Below are 15,213 nucleotides of genomic sequence, written 5' to 3' on the forward strand. Positions count from 1 at the left end.
TTATCAGTTACTTCACTGAGCCCTGGAGATAAGATGAGGTGTTAAGACATGGTCTATTCTCCCTGCCCCAACCCTTCAACCCTTTTCCTTGTCTCGAAATAACATTGCTATCTTTGCTAAGTTTCACTTGGAAACAAATATATCTTTTCTTTTGAACAGCAGATTGACTCGTTATCAATATTATTTTGTGCCTGCCATATTAGATAATTTGTTTCTTCAAATTAGTTTGATAAAAAATATGCTTTATTTGAAAAAGACCAAGGCAGACAAATCAGAAGATAAGATTAAATTGATAGTTCCCTGAGAAGCTCAGAGGAGTATAACTTTATTCCCTGTTCTACTCTTGTAAGTGATTTAGAAAAGGGAGTAATAATAGCTTCTCTTTCTAGCCCAGAAGATCACTTGCAGAATGGTTATTAACCTCTAGTGAGCCCGTAGTGCTTCCAGGCAGCCGCACGGTGTGTCCCCAGTTCAGTGTACTCTCCTAGATGACTTATTTTCAAATCTTCTCGTTAATTGACCCTTCCTCACCTCTTCCCTATCTTTCCTATCAGATAACTGTTTTCCTTTTTTTTTCCCCCCCAAACTGAGGAAATAGGAGCTATCAGCTTCCATATACTCCTGATACATACTGGCTGACTCAGCTACATCTGTACCAGTTTAGGTTTTGCATTACTATGAGTGAAACTGCAAATGTTACTTACACAGGCCAGGTTCTTCAGTTGTGCAATGCATTCCATCCTCTTTCTCAGCAAAGATATTGCTCCTAACAGTTCTCCCTTTTTCCTTATTGCTTTTTCATGGGATTATGGGGTTAGGGGATGGGAGCTTGGTACAGCTCTCCACTGTAGCTTTTCCATAAGCCAACCAGCATGCTATTAGTTTTTCCATATTTAAAATATCTTCTTTTGAACTTGCTTTCCTCTCTCTACAATTCCATTTATGTTCTCCCACTGCAAAATTCCTTCAAGGAATTGTCTAATCTTAGTATTGTAGTTGCAGTGGTATCCCGCTCCAGTACTCTTGCCTGGAAAATCCCATGGATGGAGGAGCCTGGTAGGCTGCAGTCCACGGGGTCATGAAGAGTCAGACACGACTGAGCGACTTCACTTTCACTTTTCACTTTCATGCGTTGGAGAAGGCAATGGCAACCCACTCCAGTATTCTTGCCTGGAGAATCCCAGGGACGGGGCGCCTGGTGGGATGCCGTCTATGGGGTCGCACAGAGTCGGACATGACTGAAGCGACTTAGCAGCAGCAGCAGTGTTGTAGTTATTCTCTTTCCATGTTCTCTTGAATTCTCTTGAAAGCTAATCAGGCTTTCACCTCTGCCATTCTACCAGGGTTAAATCAGTGCGTCAGATCTCAGTACTCATCCTGTTACACTTAGCATTATCACTTGACATGTTTGATGCCTCTGCTCTTTGAAACATTTTCTTATTTGGCTTTCAGAAAGTACGTTATCTGATTATTCCCCCTACCCCCTTGAATTTCTGGCAAATTCTTCATCTTTGTCAGATCTTTCAGGTCTGTCCAAACTCTAAACTTTGGAGTATCCCTCAGTTCTCAGTTGTCTTGTTTTGTGAGTGAGTGTATTCTTTTGGGGATTTCATCTAGTATTATGACTAAAATACTGTCCAGTATACACAAATTTATATCTTTAACCTGTGTCTCTAGTTGACTCTGTACTCATATCTGTTTACTTGATACCTTTGCTAGGGTGGTTAGTAAATATATCAAATTTAACGACTCTGAGATAAACTTCTGATACTCTTTCAAAGTCTGTTCCTTTGGTAAGTAAGTAAGTAAGTAAGTAAGTGAAGTCGCTCAGTTGTGTCCAACTCCTTGCGACCCCATGGACTGTAGCCTACCAGGCTCCTCTGTCCATGGGATTTTCCAGGCAAGAGTACTGGAGTGGGTTGCCATTTCCTTCTCCAGGGGATCTTCCCAACCTAGGGATCAAATCTGGGTCTTCCGCACTGCAGGCAGACGCTTTACCCTCTGAGCCACCAGGGAAGAAATGACAACTTTGTGCTTCCATTTCTTTAGGCAGTAAAGTTGAAGACTTTTTATTGACTCTTTTTCTCTTCATAACCTGCATCTGTGAGTGAGTGAAATTGCTCAGTCGTGTCTGACTCTTTGCAACCTCAGGGAATGTAGCCCTCCAGGATCCTCTATCCATGGGATTTTCCAGAATATCCATGGGATATTTCCATCCATGGGAATATCCAAAATCCTCCATCAATGGGAATTTCCAAAATATCCATGGGATATTTCCAAGAATACTGGAATGGGTTGTCATTTCCTTCTGCAGGGGATCTTCCTGACCCAGGATCAAACTCATGTCTCCCACATTGCAGGCAGACTCTTTACTGGCTGAGCCGTTTCTGTTGCAAATGCTCTTGATTCTCCATACCTCAAACAAAACCACTTTTCTCTCATCCACTACTCACTCTCTTCTCTCACTGTACTGTTTTAGTAACCTGTTCAGTTTGTTAATGCAGCAGCAAGAGTAATGCTCTTGAAATGTGGTTGAATTATTTTTACTCCTCTAACTGAAACCCTCTAATGACTTCCCTATAATCTACAAGGCCCAATTTCTGTCACATGTCCTATTTTAGTTTAATACAATTTCAGGTCTCTTTATTTTATTTCATATTTTCCTACCATACCGGGCAGCAACTTCTAGTTACCTTTCTGTTAGTGCCTAGAACCCAAGTGTTTGAATAAGATATTTTTCTCAATTTTACAGCAATACTTAATACTTACTACTAATGGTGGTCCTGACATTAATGTGATTCTGATAAGCAGGACAGAATGATCTAGCCAGTCAGTGGATAGCCCAAGAGGTACCACAGGAAGGGATTTTACATAGATACATTTTCAGTCAAATATGAATCATACCTATGTCATTCTGATATTGCAGATATTTCACTGACCCTATACTTATAGAAGAATAGCAGAAAATGGGAGAGGAAATCAGAAGCATATCCAAATTTCCATGGTACCTAAAGGAGTATACTGATGATGTCCCTGTAACCTCTGTGAGAATAATGGAGCCAGACATATTTTTAGCAGATACAAAACTAAATTGAAAGTAATGTTCCTCGATAAACACTGTTCAATAAGTTGAACATAAATTATGCATTTAAGCTAGTAATTATGCATTTAAGCTGTTTAAGCTAGTAATAACTGTTTTAAAAGCAAGAGTTCATATACTTGACATTTTGCTTTTTCAATTTGCAGGTAATGATTCACTGATTCTGATAGGTGTTGTTTTAGTCATTTGCAGTGCAGTATTCTGAGATATCATTTCATTGTTGTGGAAAAAAATCACTTTAGTTGTGTGCACATGCTGACATTCACCTAATTTCTCTCTCAACTTTTAGATTTATCCTCCTTGCTACAGTTAGCATTTCCTCATCTGTTAAATTGCCTCTTGTTAGTTCCTTGGCATCAGTGTTAGCTATTAGACAATTTATTTTCATCTGTAAATAAGAATCTTGAGGCACCATTTGATTTAGTTACTTTTCTTTGTACACATTTTTAAGGTCACCATATTAAAATGTAAAAGCCTTTAGAAAAACTGATAAGTATTATTTATGTATATATGTCACATATGTCAATAATCATAAATCAACTAACATGAAAATTTTTCTTCCAAAATATCATCTCTCTGTTATCTGAGAGTTGAGAAAAGTAGGAAGAAATGTGTTAGTACAGTAACTTATCGTTCCTGTATAGAAGATAAGAAAGAGGGAAGGAGAGTTGGAGAAAGAGTTGCGCAGTGGTTAAAACCAAATGCCAGTTAGCATGTCAGTGAACTGCTAGAGATTAACTCATAATTCCTTTCCTATATGAAACAGAAAGACTGAGACACCCAAGGAAAAGGTCAGTTTTCATTCCAATCCCATAGAAAGGCAATGCCAGAGAATGCTCAAACAAGCGCACAATTGCACTCATCTCACATGCTAGTAAAATAATGCTCAAAATTCTTCAAGCTAGGCTTCAGCAATACATGAACCGTGAACTTCAAGATGTTCAAGCTGGTTTTAGAAAAGGCAGAAGAACCAGAAATCAAATTGCCATCATCCATTGGATCATCGAAAAAGCAAGAGAATTCTAGAAAAACATCTATTTCTGCTTTATTGACTATGCCAAAGCCTTTGACTGTGCGGATCACAATCAACTGTGGAAAATTCTGAAAGAGATGGGAAGACCAGACCACCTGACCTGCCTCTTGAGAAATGTGTATGCAGGCCAGGAAGCAACAGTTAGAACTGGACATGGAACAACAGACTGGTTCCAAATAGGGAAAGGAGTATGTCAAGGCTGTATATTGTCACCCTGCTTATTTAACTTCTATGCAGAGTACATCATGAGAAACGCTGGACTGGAAGAAGCACAAGCTGGAATCAAGATTGCCGGGAGAAATATCAATCACCTCAGATATGCAGATGACACCACCCTTATGGCAGAAAGTGAAGAGGAACTAAAAAGCCTCTTGATGAAAGTGAAAGAGGAGAGTGAAAAAGTTGGCTTAAAGCTCAACATTCAGAAAACAAAGATCATGGCATCTGGTCCCATCACTTCATGGCAAATAGATGGGGAAACAGTGGAACCAGTGTCAGACTTTATTTTGGGGGGCTCCAAAATCACTGGAAATGGTGATTGCAGCCATGAAATTAAAAGACCCTTACTCCTTGGAAGGAAAGTTACACCAACCTAGATAGTATATTCAAAAGCAGAGACATTACTTTGTCAACAAAGGTCCATCTAGTCAAGGCTATGGTTTTTCCAGTGGTCATGTATGGATGTGAGAGTTGGACTGTGAAGAAAGCTGAGCACTGAAGAATTGATGCTTTTGAACTGTGGTGTTGGAGAAGACTCTTGAGAGTCCCTTGGACTGCAAGGAGATCCAACCAGTCCATCCTAAAGTAGACCAGTCTTGGGTGTTCTTTGGAAGGACTGATGCTGAGGCTGAAACTCCAGTACTTTGGTCACCTCATGCAAAGAGTTGACTCAATGGAAAAGACTCTGATTCTGGGAGGGATTGAGGGCAGGAAGAGAAGGGAACGACAAAGGATGAGATGGCTGGATGGCATCACCGACTCGATGCACATGAGTTTGAGTGAACTCCGGGAGTTGGTGATGGACAGGGAGGCCTGGCGTGCTGTGATTCATGGGATCACAAAGAGTCAGACACAACTGAGCAACTGAACTGAGCTGAAGCTAAAACAGGTTTCCCAGGAGTTATTAATTGCATCACTAATCAGTGAGTGTGCTCCTCAGTGTTCCATTTTGGTGTGTTCAGGATGGGGACTTCTTTCTTTTAGGAGGAAGGGAAATTCAGTACTTCCATACTGAGAAATAAAAATGCCTTGAGTTGGCCAGCACACTCTGGTCACTGGTAAGACATAACATAATAAAATGAGAAATAAGCTCTTCTTACTTCCATTTCTAGCATCTTCCATTCACTTTATTTTTTATTTTGTAAAGTTTATTCAGGCTGAATTATAAAAAACAGCAATCTAATTCATGCCTATATCCTGTCTACCTTATTACTGTAGAATTTCCATCTTTATCAAGAAATCACTCAGAAATACATTTACTTTGTTGGGGCTGATATCTTCAAAGTAGAAAGTATGTTGTTTTGTCATTGCCTTTATGTTTCTCTTATCCCTAGCAGTGCCAGCAGATGCACAGCATTGATTCACAAGATCATTGATGGCCAGGCCGCTGACAGTGATTGCTTTTATTTTGTCTTAGAAATTCAAATGGCTATTCATTGAAAACCTCAAACATATTAGTAACTCCTGATGCAAGTAAACTTATGAATGTTCTGAGGTAAAAATGAGCCTAAGAGAAAAAGGAGAATGGGATGACTTATAATAGCAACTACATTTTAATAAAAGAATGAAAATTGCCAAATTAACAAATGAGTAGGTTGGATTGCTTTTATTCCTAGTCTGATAAATTATGTAAGATTTAGGATTACTGCTCTTCCTCTAATCAACCAAAGATAGAATCCCATGAGAAAAAAAAAGTGCTTTGAAAAATAATATGTACTACATAAAATATAATACAGCGTGATGACAGGTATTGTTTGTTCTGATTTTGAAAGCCTTTGTATTATGTCTTGCCCATATAGTTAGTCTATAAATATTTTTGGTGATGAATTCTCCTTTTTAATCAAATATTTTTCTAGGGTTTTGTGTCAAGTTAGGCACTTTCTCATTTTTTTTCTTTCTGTATTGTTTCTTCCCTTGGAATTAAAATTTATTTTCTGCAGATAAAAGGTAAATGGCTTTTGTTTGGCATCATTCTGTTAACTGAGAGAATAAGAAAATATGATTATGGTTCCTTTCCAATGTCATAAATCTTGAACTGTAGTTGTTGAGATACTTAGTTTAAAAATCAGAATAAGTGCGTGCTTTTGAATGGTAAAACTCTTCATGTACTTCTTGCATGTTTGAAACAAGCATCAATGGCAGCTTGCAGAAATAAATCACCTGCTAGTTTAGGTGCAGGTGATAAGGAAGAACTAATTGCTCATTTTTTTAAAACTCTTCACTGATACCTCCTATAGTACATGCTTAATTATCACATATTAAAATGAAAAGTGATATGATAATTCTAACATAAAGTATAATCTGTATTAAATATAGATATCATATGTTTAAGAACTCACAGTTCAAACCAAATAAAGACTGTTATAATATAGATACTCTCCCATTTAGAAATGTAGGGAGAACTAATATAGAGAATTAAAGCATCTTTTCAGTTACTTCTTGGAGACTACTCCAGAGTCTTTGCTTAAATACTGTAAATATTAAGAATAAAGTGGCATAACTGTATTAACCTACATGGAAGAAGAAAAGCAGAAACACAAATTGGAAGCAAATGTTTCACGAATAAGATTCAGTCTAATAGATGGGTGACTTTCCAAATTAAGCCTAGAAATCTGTTGCAAGTTAATTTATTAAATCTTCCATTTCTTTTGTTTCTTTTATAGCAGCTGTTTATGATATTCTGTATAAAATGGGCATTCAGAAAGAAGTATTAAAAGTTTTTTGCATAGATTTTCTTTGCCTTTATATTGAGCTTACATTTTTCTTGTCCTTGAAATGGAGGTTCTTTATTTTTACATTATCTGTGATAATAAGTATAATCTCTCCTTCTATATAGTAATCTTTTGAAAAACCAATTATACAATATCATCAAGTATGAAAAGATTATAGTAGTTACCATAACAAAGAATTTCAGGATTTAGATATGAACTATTATCAGTTGTAATTGAATTTTATAAACATGAAACTTGATGTTTCCTATTTTCCTCAGTAGTAGCAAGTAGTAAGTGGGTTGGGTAAAAAGTGCTTATTGCCAAAGAGAACTGTCCTGGGCATTGTACGATTTTTTTTTTTTTTAGCAGCTTTCATGATCTCTGTTCACTAGGTACCCATAGAAGTCTCTATTTGCACCCACCCCTCCCAGCCAGGAATGTCTGTAGACATTAGTGAAATATAGCGAGCAAAACTTAGTCCATTTGAGAACTATAGCTGTAGATTTGCTTTTGCATTCTAGCACTTCATATAGATAGACTCACATAAGATACTTTATTTGTGCTTGATTTCTTTAAGCATAATGAGTTCAAGATTCATCTAATTTGTTATATGTACCATTTGTGTGTACCATTTTACTCAGGAGGATTCCAGTATAGATTAACTACAGTTTGATTTAATATCACTTTTTGTTTATATTTTCTTAAAATTCTTAAAAACAACTGCATTAAAATTTTACCTGGTAATTGTATCACCAAGGTCCTTTCTGTGTCTTTATATTAATTGATTCAACTACTGGTTAGTAATTTTTAGTTGAATATTCAGCATTATTAATTTTACATAGTTAAGTGCTAGATTTTGTTTTCTTTAAAGAGTAATGGACATTTTGGGCCTTGCAGTCAAGTTACTTGTGAAATCGGTTTGTTCATTCGGGGCTTTCATTTTTTTTATTAGGGTGAGTGTAAAGTTGCCTTTGTGTGTGTGTGTGCTTAGTCACTCAGTCGTATCTGACTATGTGTGACCCCATGGACTGTAGCCCACCAGGCTTTTCTGCTCATGGAATTCTCCAGGGAAGAATACTGGAGTGGGTTGCCATTTCCTACTCTGGGGGATCTTCCCAGCCCAAGGATTGAACCCACATCTCCTGCATTGGCAAACAGATTCTTTACCAGTGCAACACCTGGGAAGCCCCGTGTCTTTGGAACTATGAGGAGGACTCTTCATAGTCTTTCTGTAACTTGGATATCTCCTCACTTTATACTCTGAGAATTGTTCATGTTCTCTGCCCAGTCTTGTGGAGCTTCACTCTTCATCTGCACAGCCAATTCTTTGCAACCACCTTGACAAAATCTTGCACAGATTTCTGGAGTTCTTTGTTCTTCCTCTTCCACAAATTTTAGTCTCCTCAGTCTCTCTGCAGTTTGACTTTTGTCTCTTTAACTCAGTGCCCCACTTCCTACATAATGATGTTGAAAGTAATTCTAGAAAAAAACAAAGCCCAGTTGTAAAGGTACCTTGTTAGTTTTCCTTTTCTCAGACATGACAGTCCTATGCTGCCTATTGTTGACCAGTGTCTGAAAACAGTGTTTTGATATATTTTAACCATTTCTTGAGTTATTTATGGCAGGAAGGCAAGTATATTTCCAGTTTCTCCATCATGACCAGAAGCAAAACTAAGGTTTTTAAATTTTTTATGTGATGATAAAGAAATTTTGGTAAACATTAAATTTTATGTATCATCCAGGTTTGTTCTACTCCCCAAATCACTGATTTAGAATTGTTGTGTTCCTATGATACCATTCCTGTAATTCCATTTCTCCTTGCCTCATTCTCCATGCCCAAGGGCTTTTGCTAGAGTAGATTTACTGGCCTCTGTCTGGACTTCCTCACTTATTATGCATTAAGTTAGTAAGGAAAATTGTTTGTTAGGTGAACCTTGGAGAAGGAGTGAAAAATCTTGGATTAGACTACTTAAAGGCTGTATTTCCAAGTTAGCCTATCTTTTCGTTAATTTTTGTTTAAATCAATTTTTTTTTTTCAGTTAGCATTATACTCATAGCTTTCCTAACAAGAGCAATCAGGAGAGACCTTTGGTTGTCTCATCATTGTCTATGATTGAATATATTTTTTCACTGCAGGGGAGAGATTTGTTAAGTCCATGTGGCAGGAGATCCAAGTTAAGGTGCTTAATTTAACTGTTATGGTACTAGCACTGATATTTTGAACTCTATTTATCTCCTCCTGTCTACTTCTCATTTGGTTCCAGATTTGGAGGGGGAGAATAAAGGAATTGTTTTCCTCAAGCTTGTTGACATTACAGAATCAAATTTTCAGTAAACATATCAAATCACTAAATATTATTAGCTGTGATACATGTACATTGAAGAGCTCACATTCCCACTGAGAGCTGGGGGAAACCATAACCAGAGGTTATGAGGATATAAAGTTATCTCTCTAGGAGTCTTCTAGGCACTCTGTCTCCAGCTCAGCATTTGTTAATTGCCTCAAATCAAATTTCCAGGCACTAAATTGGGACTTTTAGCCTTTCTCCCAGTTGGTAGATTCAGATGCATACCACATTTACTGCTTCAGGACTGTTTACAGTCTAGTGGCTGTGCTCTTTTCCTTGGAAGGAGATGCAAGAGCAAAATAGAATCGCAAATGTGAAAGGAAAGAGACAGGAGAGCAAAAAGAGGGTGTGAGCAGGAGGGAAGAAGAGAAGATAACAGGATTTTTAAATAGCAAGTAATTTACAGAAGAACTTTATGGGCATTTTTGCCTTAAGGGATGGTGGTGGTTATAAAAGACAGGGTCACATATGGATAGAAAGAATTGACACAGAAGGAAACAAAGATGAAAAACAAACTGCTTTTGTCTTTTCAGTCATGTACCACTAGTGATTTTTTATAGAAGTATAACTGACTCTTACAGTATTATATCAGTTTCAGGTGTACAACATAGTACTTCAATATTTTCATAGATTATACTCCACATAGGACTTCCCTGGTGGCTCAGACGGTAAAGCGTCTGTCTACAATGCTTGAGACCCAGGTTCAATCCCTGGGTCGGGAAGATCCCCTGGAGACATATAAAGTTTTTTATATAAGATCTTGACTGCATTCTCTGTGCTATAATTATATCCTTGTATCTTACTTTATACTTATGGAGTGGGGCTAAATAGGTAAAGGGGATTAAGAGGTACAAATAATTAGTGATTCTTAGTAGGTTCTAGATAGTTTGTTCTTAGGGAATAAATGATGTAGATATTCTAAATGGAAACTATAAAAATTCCATTTAATGCTGTTCAGTTGTCTTTTACCTAACATATCAAGTTATTTAACATTAATATCAAGCATTTAACGTTAATACTCTGCTGTTAATAATATAATTTCCAACAAAATTACCAGCTATGATATTTCTTGTTTAAAGGTTTTGAGTTTTTATTAGAAATAATAATTTTCTTCTTTGACTAAATCAGTTTCATTTTTCTCTAGCTATTGCCTCTGATTGAGGCCATTTATGGAATATTATAGGATCATTTTGCTCTTGATATTTAAAGAGAATATGTTAGATTACTACTAAGTATCAGAATTCTGCAGTCTTCCAACAGAACAGTTCTTTCTGATTTATATGTATATTTATGAGTGTGCATATATTTGATACATTTGTATACTCATGTGCATGCATGCTAAATTACTTCAGTCATGTCCGGCTCTTTGCAACCCCGTGTGCTGTAGCCCACCAAGCTCCTCTGTCCATGGGATTCTCCAGGCAAGAACACTGGAGTGGGTTGCCATTTCCTTCTCCAGGAGGTCTTCCCAACCAAGGGATCAAACCCACGTCTCTTTATGTCTCCTGCATTTGCAGGTGGGTTTGCCACCAGTGCCACCTGGGAAGCCCCTTGTATATTTATGTTAGTACAAAAGAATATTTCTGTAGTTTTGATATGAGAAGGCTTTTCTGGTGACCTAATTGTCAAATGTGGAAATAGTTACATAAATTATGATTTGTACAATCAGTCATATAATTTTGTATATGATAACCATGAGGATTAAGTGAGGATATGTAGCTGCTTTTTTAGGCTAAATAAAACCAGCTTAGAGCATTGGAATGATATGTATTAATATATCTTGATTATACTCAGTTGTATTCCTGTCTGTTTATGCACAATTACGCACACATATAAGTTTCATGAGAGCCAGTGACCTTGTCTGTCTGGAGTGTTATAGCCACATAGGAATTCCATACATGTTTATTGAATGTATTTTTCCAAAAATTAGGTGGAAAAATAAAATAGTATAGTATGGTAAAAAGTTTAATTTTTTTTTAATTCCTAAGAATAAGGACTTACTTCTTTATTATAATTGTATTCATTTCAAAGGACCAGGAGTTGGTTGAAATCCTCTTTAGTATTAAGTTGACTACTGATATTTTCTTGGTGGAATTCATTTTGTTCCAAACCATGTCTTTGGGCAGAAGCAATCAGGCCTTTGACTTCATATGTGGAAATGTCTTGTTCCTCTTTCCTCAAAATCTCCTTCAAGGAAAGTGGTAAAGTGTATGAGTTCATGTGACTGTCTATCCCCCCACCCTCTGCTCTTCTACAAAGAAACTTTTTTTTCCTCCTCCCCTTTACTCATACATATATGTGTGAGTAAATAGTATATATGCTTATATGTATATGTACTTGTATATCCTTTCTAAATGACACCTAAATCTTCAATATATTTATAGATGTTTTCTAATGCAAAATCTGATGGGAATACAATTAAAATGGAAGATGGAAAAATCTCATGAGAATAAAAGGAAAAGATAAAGTTAATATTACCGTATTCATAAAATTGCTAAGAAAGAAGAAAAATTATATTTTAGCAATAGGTGCTCTTTTACCGGGACTTAACCAGGTAACTCAGTGGTAAAAGAACTCACCTGCCAGTGCAAGAGACATAGGAGACATGGGTTCCATCCCCGGGTCAGGAAGATCCCCTGGAGGAGGCAATGGCAACTTGTTCCAGTATTCTTGCTTGGAGAATCCCATGGACAGAGGAGCCTGGTGGGCTGCAGTCTGAAGGGTTGCAAAGAGTTGGGCTGAGCCCGTGCATGCATGCTTTTTTAGCATGATTCATTTTCAGCCTAGTTTTTCTTTTCTTTTACCAAAAAGAGGAAATAAATAACTGACTAAAGATTTTCTACATTTATGCTTTCTTTTTGCTTTAAAGAAATGAATAAAACTGGACCTGAATGTAGATGAAGAATTAGTATAATGTTTACATCAGTCTCTGTAGTGAAATCTTAAGGTCCTCACTGTATATTAAATCAAATACTCAGTAATGAATAATATTTGTGTAAGAAAGAGTAATGGTTATAAATCAGTCCATTTTATGAGTTTTTGATTAATATGGTGATAGCAGTTTGATGGTGTAAGATATAATGACAGAAAAATGTCTGTTTCCTTTTGAAACCCATATAAAATACTTTTTCTGGAACTTATAACTGTTTACATTATTAACATTAATACTTGTTTTTCAGTGTATCTAGCATGTTTTGATAAAATAATATAACAAGACATCTTTCTTATTAGACAATGATCTTGGCAAACTTTTATTGCGCTTCAAAATGTCTGATAAACAAACTGCATGGATAGAAAACTGCCGAAGACAATTCTGCAAAATAATGAAGGCCAAACCTGATATAATCAGTGGAAGTGGTGAGTATTTTTTTAATTTTTGTGGGGGTTTTTTGGCTTGAAAAGTTTATTAACAGAAACTGTGGTTTCCTGAAGATTAATACTGGCATATCTAGAATACATAACATTAATTCCAGAAGTTCATTGCCTTCTGGGAAATTTGTGATCCTAGAGAGCAGAAATTAAAATTTGAGAAACTGCAGATTTTTTTTTTTTTTTTGATACTGTCTCAGAGGTCTTATTAAGCTAAATCTACCTTGCCTAGGTAATCGTTTGCTTGATTTCACCAGCTTTCACCTGACTATACTATACTGTTTTGGAACTTTATTGAATGTTTTGACATACTCTGAAACTCTACCACATCCAGCCAAATAAATTTAGTGACTCCTAAGGAAATTTGTTGGGCGGTGTGGGGGGAGGGGGTGGGGAGGAAGGTGGGACAGCTATGTTTTCTCGACCAGTAAGCAAATTGTTTTATACTCAGATATTTATATGTGTGCTCGGTTTCGTAAACACATCTTGTTTTAATTAACATTATCTTGAAAAAGATACTCCAAGAAATAAGTTTTAATGTCAATATAAGCTAGATTTCTTGAGAGCTGTAATTTAAAAATAATTGTTCTATTTATCAGTCATGCTTTATGGTTCTTATGTTTGTATCAGTTGCTATAAAATTAAAAATGGGAAATAAAAATTAGTTTATATTTTGTTGGAGAAATTATATTTTTAGGGCAAGAAAATCAAATATTTTTTTCCAAAATTTTAGTGTAAAATGAGCAGTTCAACTGTTTTAGACACTCCCAAAGACCTTAAAAATGGCTATTAGAAACATATATATATATATATATGTTTATCTCTGGTTGCATAACAGAAAATATTTAAAATAGGTTTTGCAGATGCCAAAAGGTACAGAACAAAATGAAAAAACAGCACCTTGGTATATTATTTAAACACAGTAACTAAAGCTGCTGTTTTCTCATTTTGTTCTATACCTTTTGGCATTTGCAAAACCTATTTTAAGTATTTCCTGTTATGCAACCAGAGATAAACATATATACGTATATATAATAGCCATTTTTACGGTCTTTGGGAGGGTCTAAAAGAGTTGAACTGCTCATTTTACACTAAAATTTTGGAGAATAATCGCACTCATCTCACACAGTAGTAAAGTAATGCTTAAAATTCTCCAAGCCAGGCTTCAGCAATATGTGAACCGTGAACTTCCAGATGTTCAAGCTGGTTTTAGAAAAGGCAGAGGAACCAGAGATCAAATTGCCAACATCCTCTGGATCATCGAAAAAGCAAGAGAGTTCCAGAAGAACATCTATTTCTGCTTTATTGACTATGCCAAAGCCTTTGACTGTGTGGATCACAATAAACTGTGGAAAATTCTGAAAGAGATGGGAATACCAGACCACCTGACCTGCCTCTTGAGAAACCTATATGCAGGTTGGGAAGCAACAGTTCGAACTGGACATGGAACAACAGACTGGTTCCAAATAGGGAAAGGAGTATGTCAAGGCCGTATATTGTCACCCTGCTTATTTAGCGATTTATGCAGAGTACACCACCCTTGTGGCAGAAAGTGAGGAAGAACTAAAGAGCCTCTTGATGAAAGTGAAAGAAGAGAGTGAAAAAGTTGGCTTAAAGCTCAACATTCAGAAAACTAAGGTCATGGCATCTGCTCCCATCACTTCACGGCAAATAGATGGAGAAACAACGGAAACGGTGACCAACTTTATTTTTGGGGGCTCCAAAATCACTGCAGATGGTGACTGCAGCCATGAAATTAAAAGACGCTTGCTCCTTGGAAGGAAAGTTATGACCAACCTAGACAGCATATTAAAAAGCAGAGACATTACTTTGTCAACAAAGATCCATCTAGTCAAGACTATGGTTTTTCCTGTGGTCATGTATGGATGTGAGAGTTTAACTGTGAAGAAAGCTGAGCACTGAAGAATTGATGCTTTTGAGCTGTGGTGTTGGAGAAGACTCTTGAGAGTCCCTTGGACTGCAAGGAGATGCAACCAGTCCATCCTAAAGGAGATCAGTCCTGGGTGTTCATTGGAGGGACTGATGCTGAAGCTGAAACTCCAATACTTCGGCCACCTGATAAGAAGAGCTTACTCATTTGAAAAGACCCTGATGCTGGGAAAGATTGAGGGCAGGAGGAGAAGGGAACGACAGAGGATGAGATGGTTGGATGGCATCACCGACTTGATGGGCATGGATTTGGGTGGACTCCGGGAGTTGGTGATGGACAGGGAGGCCTGGCGTGCTGCAGTCCATAGGGTTTCGGAGTCAGATATGATTGAGCAACTAAACTGAAAGGTGTAGTTTTCTGAGTTTCTTTGTTACAGGGATAGACTGTTCACAACTCTGAAACAGGAGAAAGGAGCGGAACATTATCATTAAAGCCGTGTTCTGTTTGGAATCTTGGGGCGCTTCCCACAAGTCTTGGTCTCA

The 15,213-nt window shown here is 36.9% G+C and overlaps 1 protein-coding gene across 3 annotated transcripts in view; it reads left to right on the plus strand.

Annotated features, from left to right (window-relative positions):
* Positions 1-15,213, plus strand: part of TBC1D32 (TBC1 domain family member 32) — a 198,437-nt gene that overhangs the window by 121,481 nt on the left and 61,743 nt on the right. For all 3 annotated transcript variants that reach the window (XM_004011160.6, XM_015097326.4, XM_060419209.1), the window contains one exon: positions 12,643-12,768. In XM_004011160.6, coding sequence (XP_004011209.4) covers positions 12,643-12,768 — 126 coding nt within the window. The remainder of the gene's footprint in view (positions 1-12,642; positions 12,769-15,213) is intronic.

This window comes from Ovis aries, chromosome 8 (assembly GCF_016772045.2).
Source record: "Ovis aries strain OAR_USU_Benz2616 breed Rambouillet chromosome 8, ARS-UI_Ramb_v3.0, whole genome shotgun sequence".
NCBI lineage: Eukaryota > Metazoa > Chordata > Mammalia > Artiodactyla > Bovidae > Ovis > Ovis aries.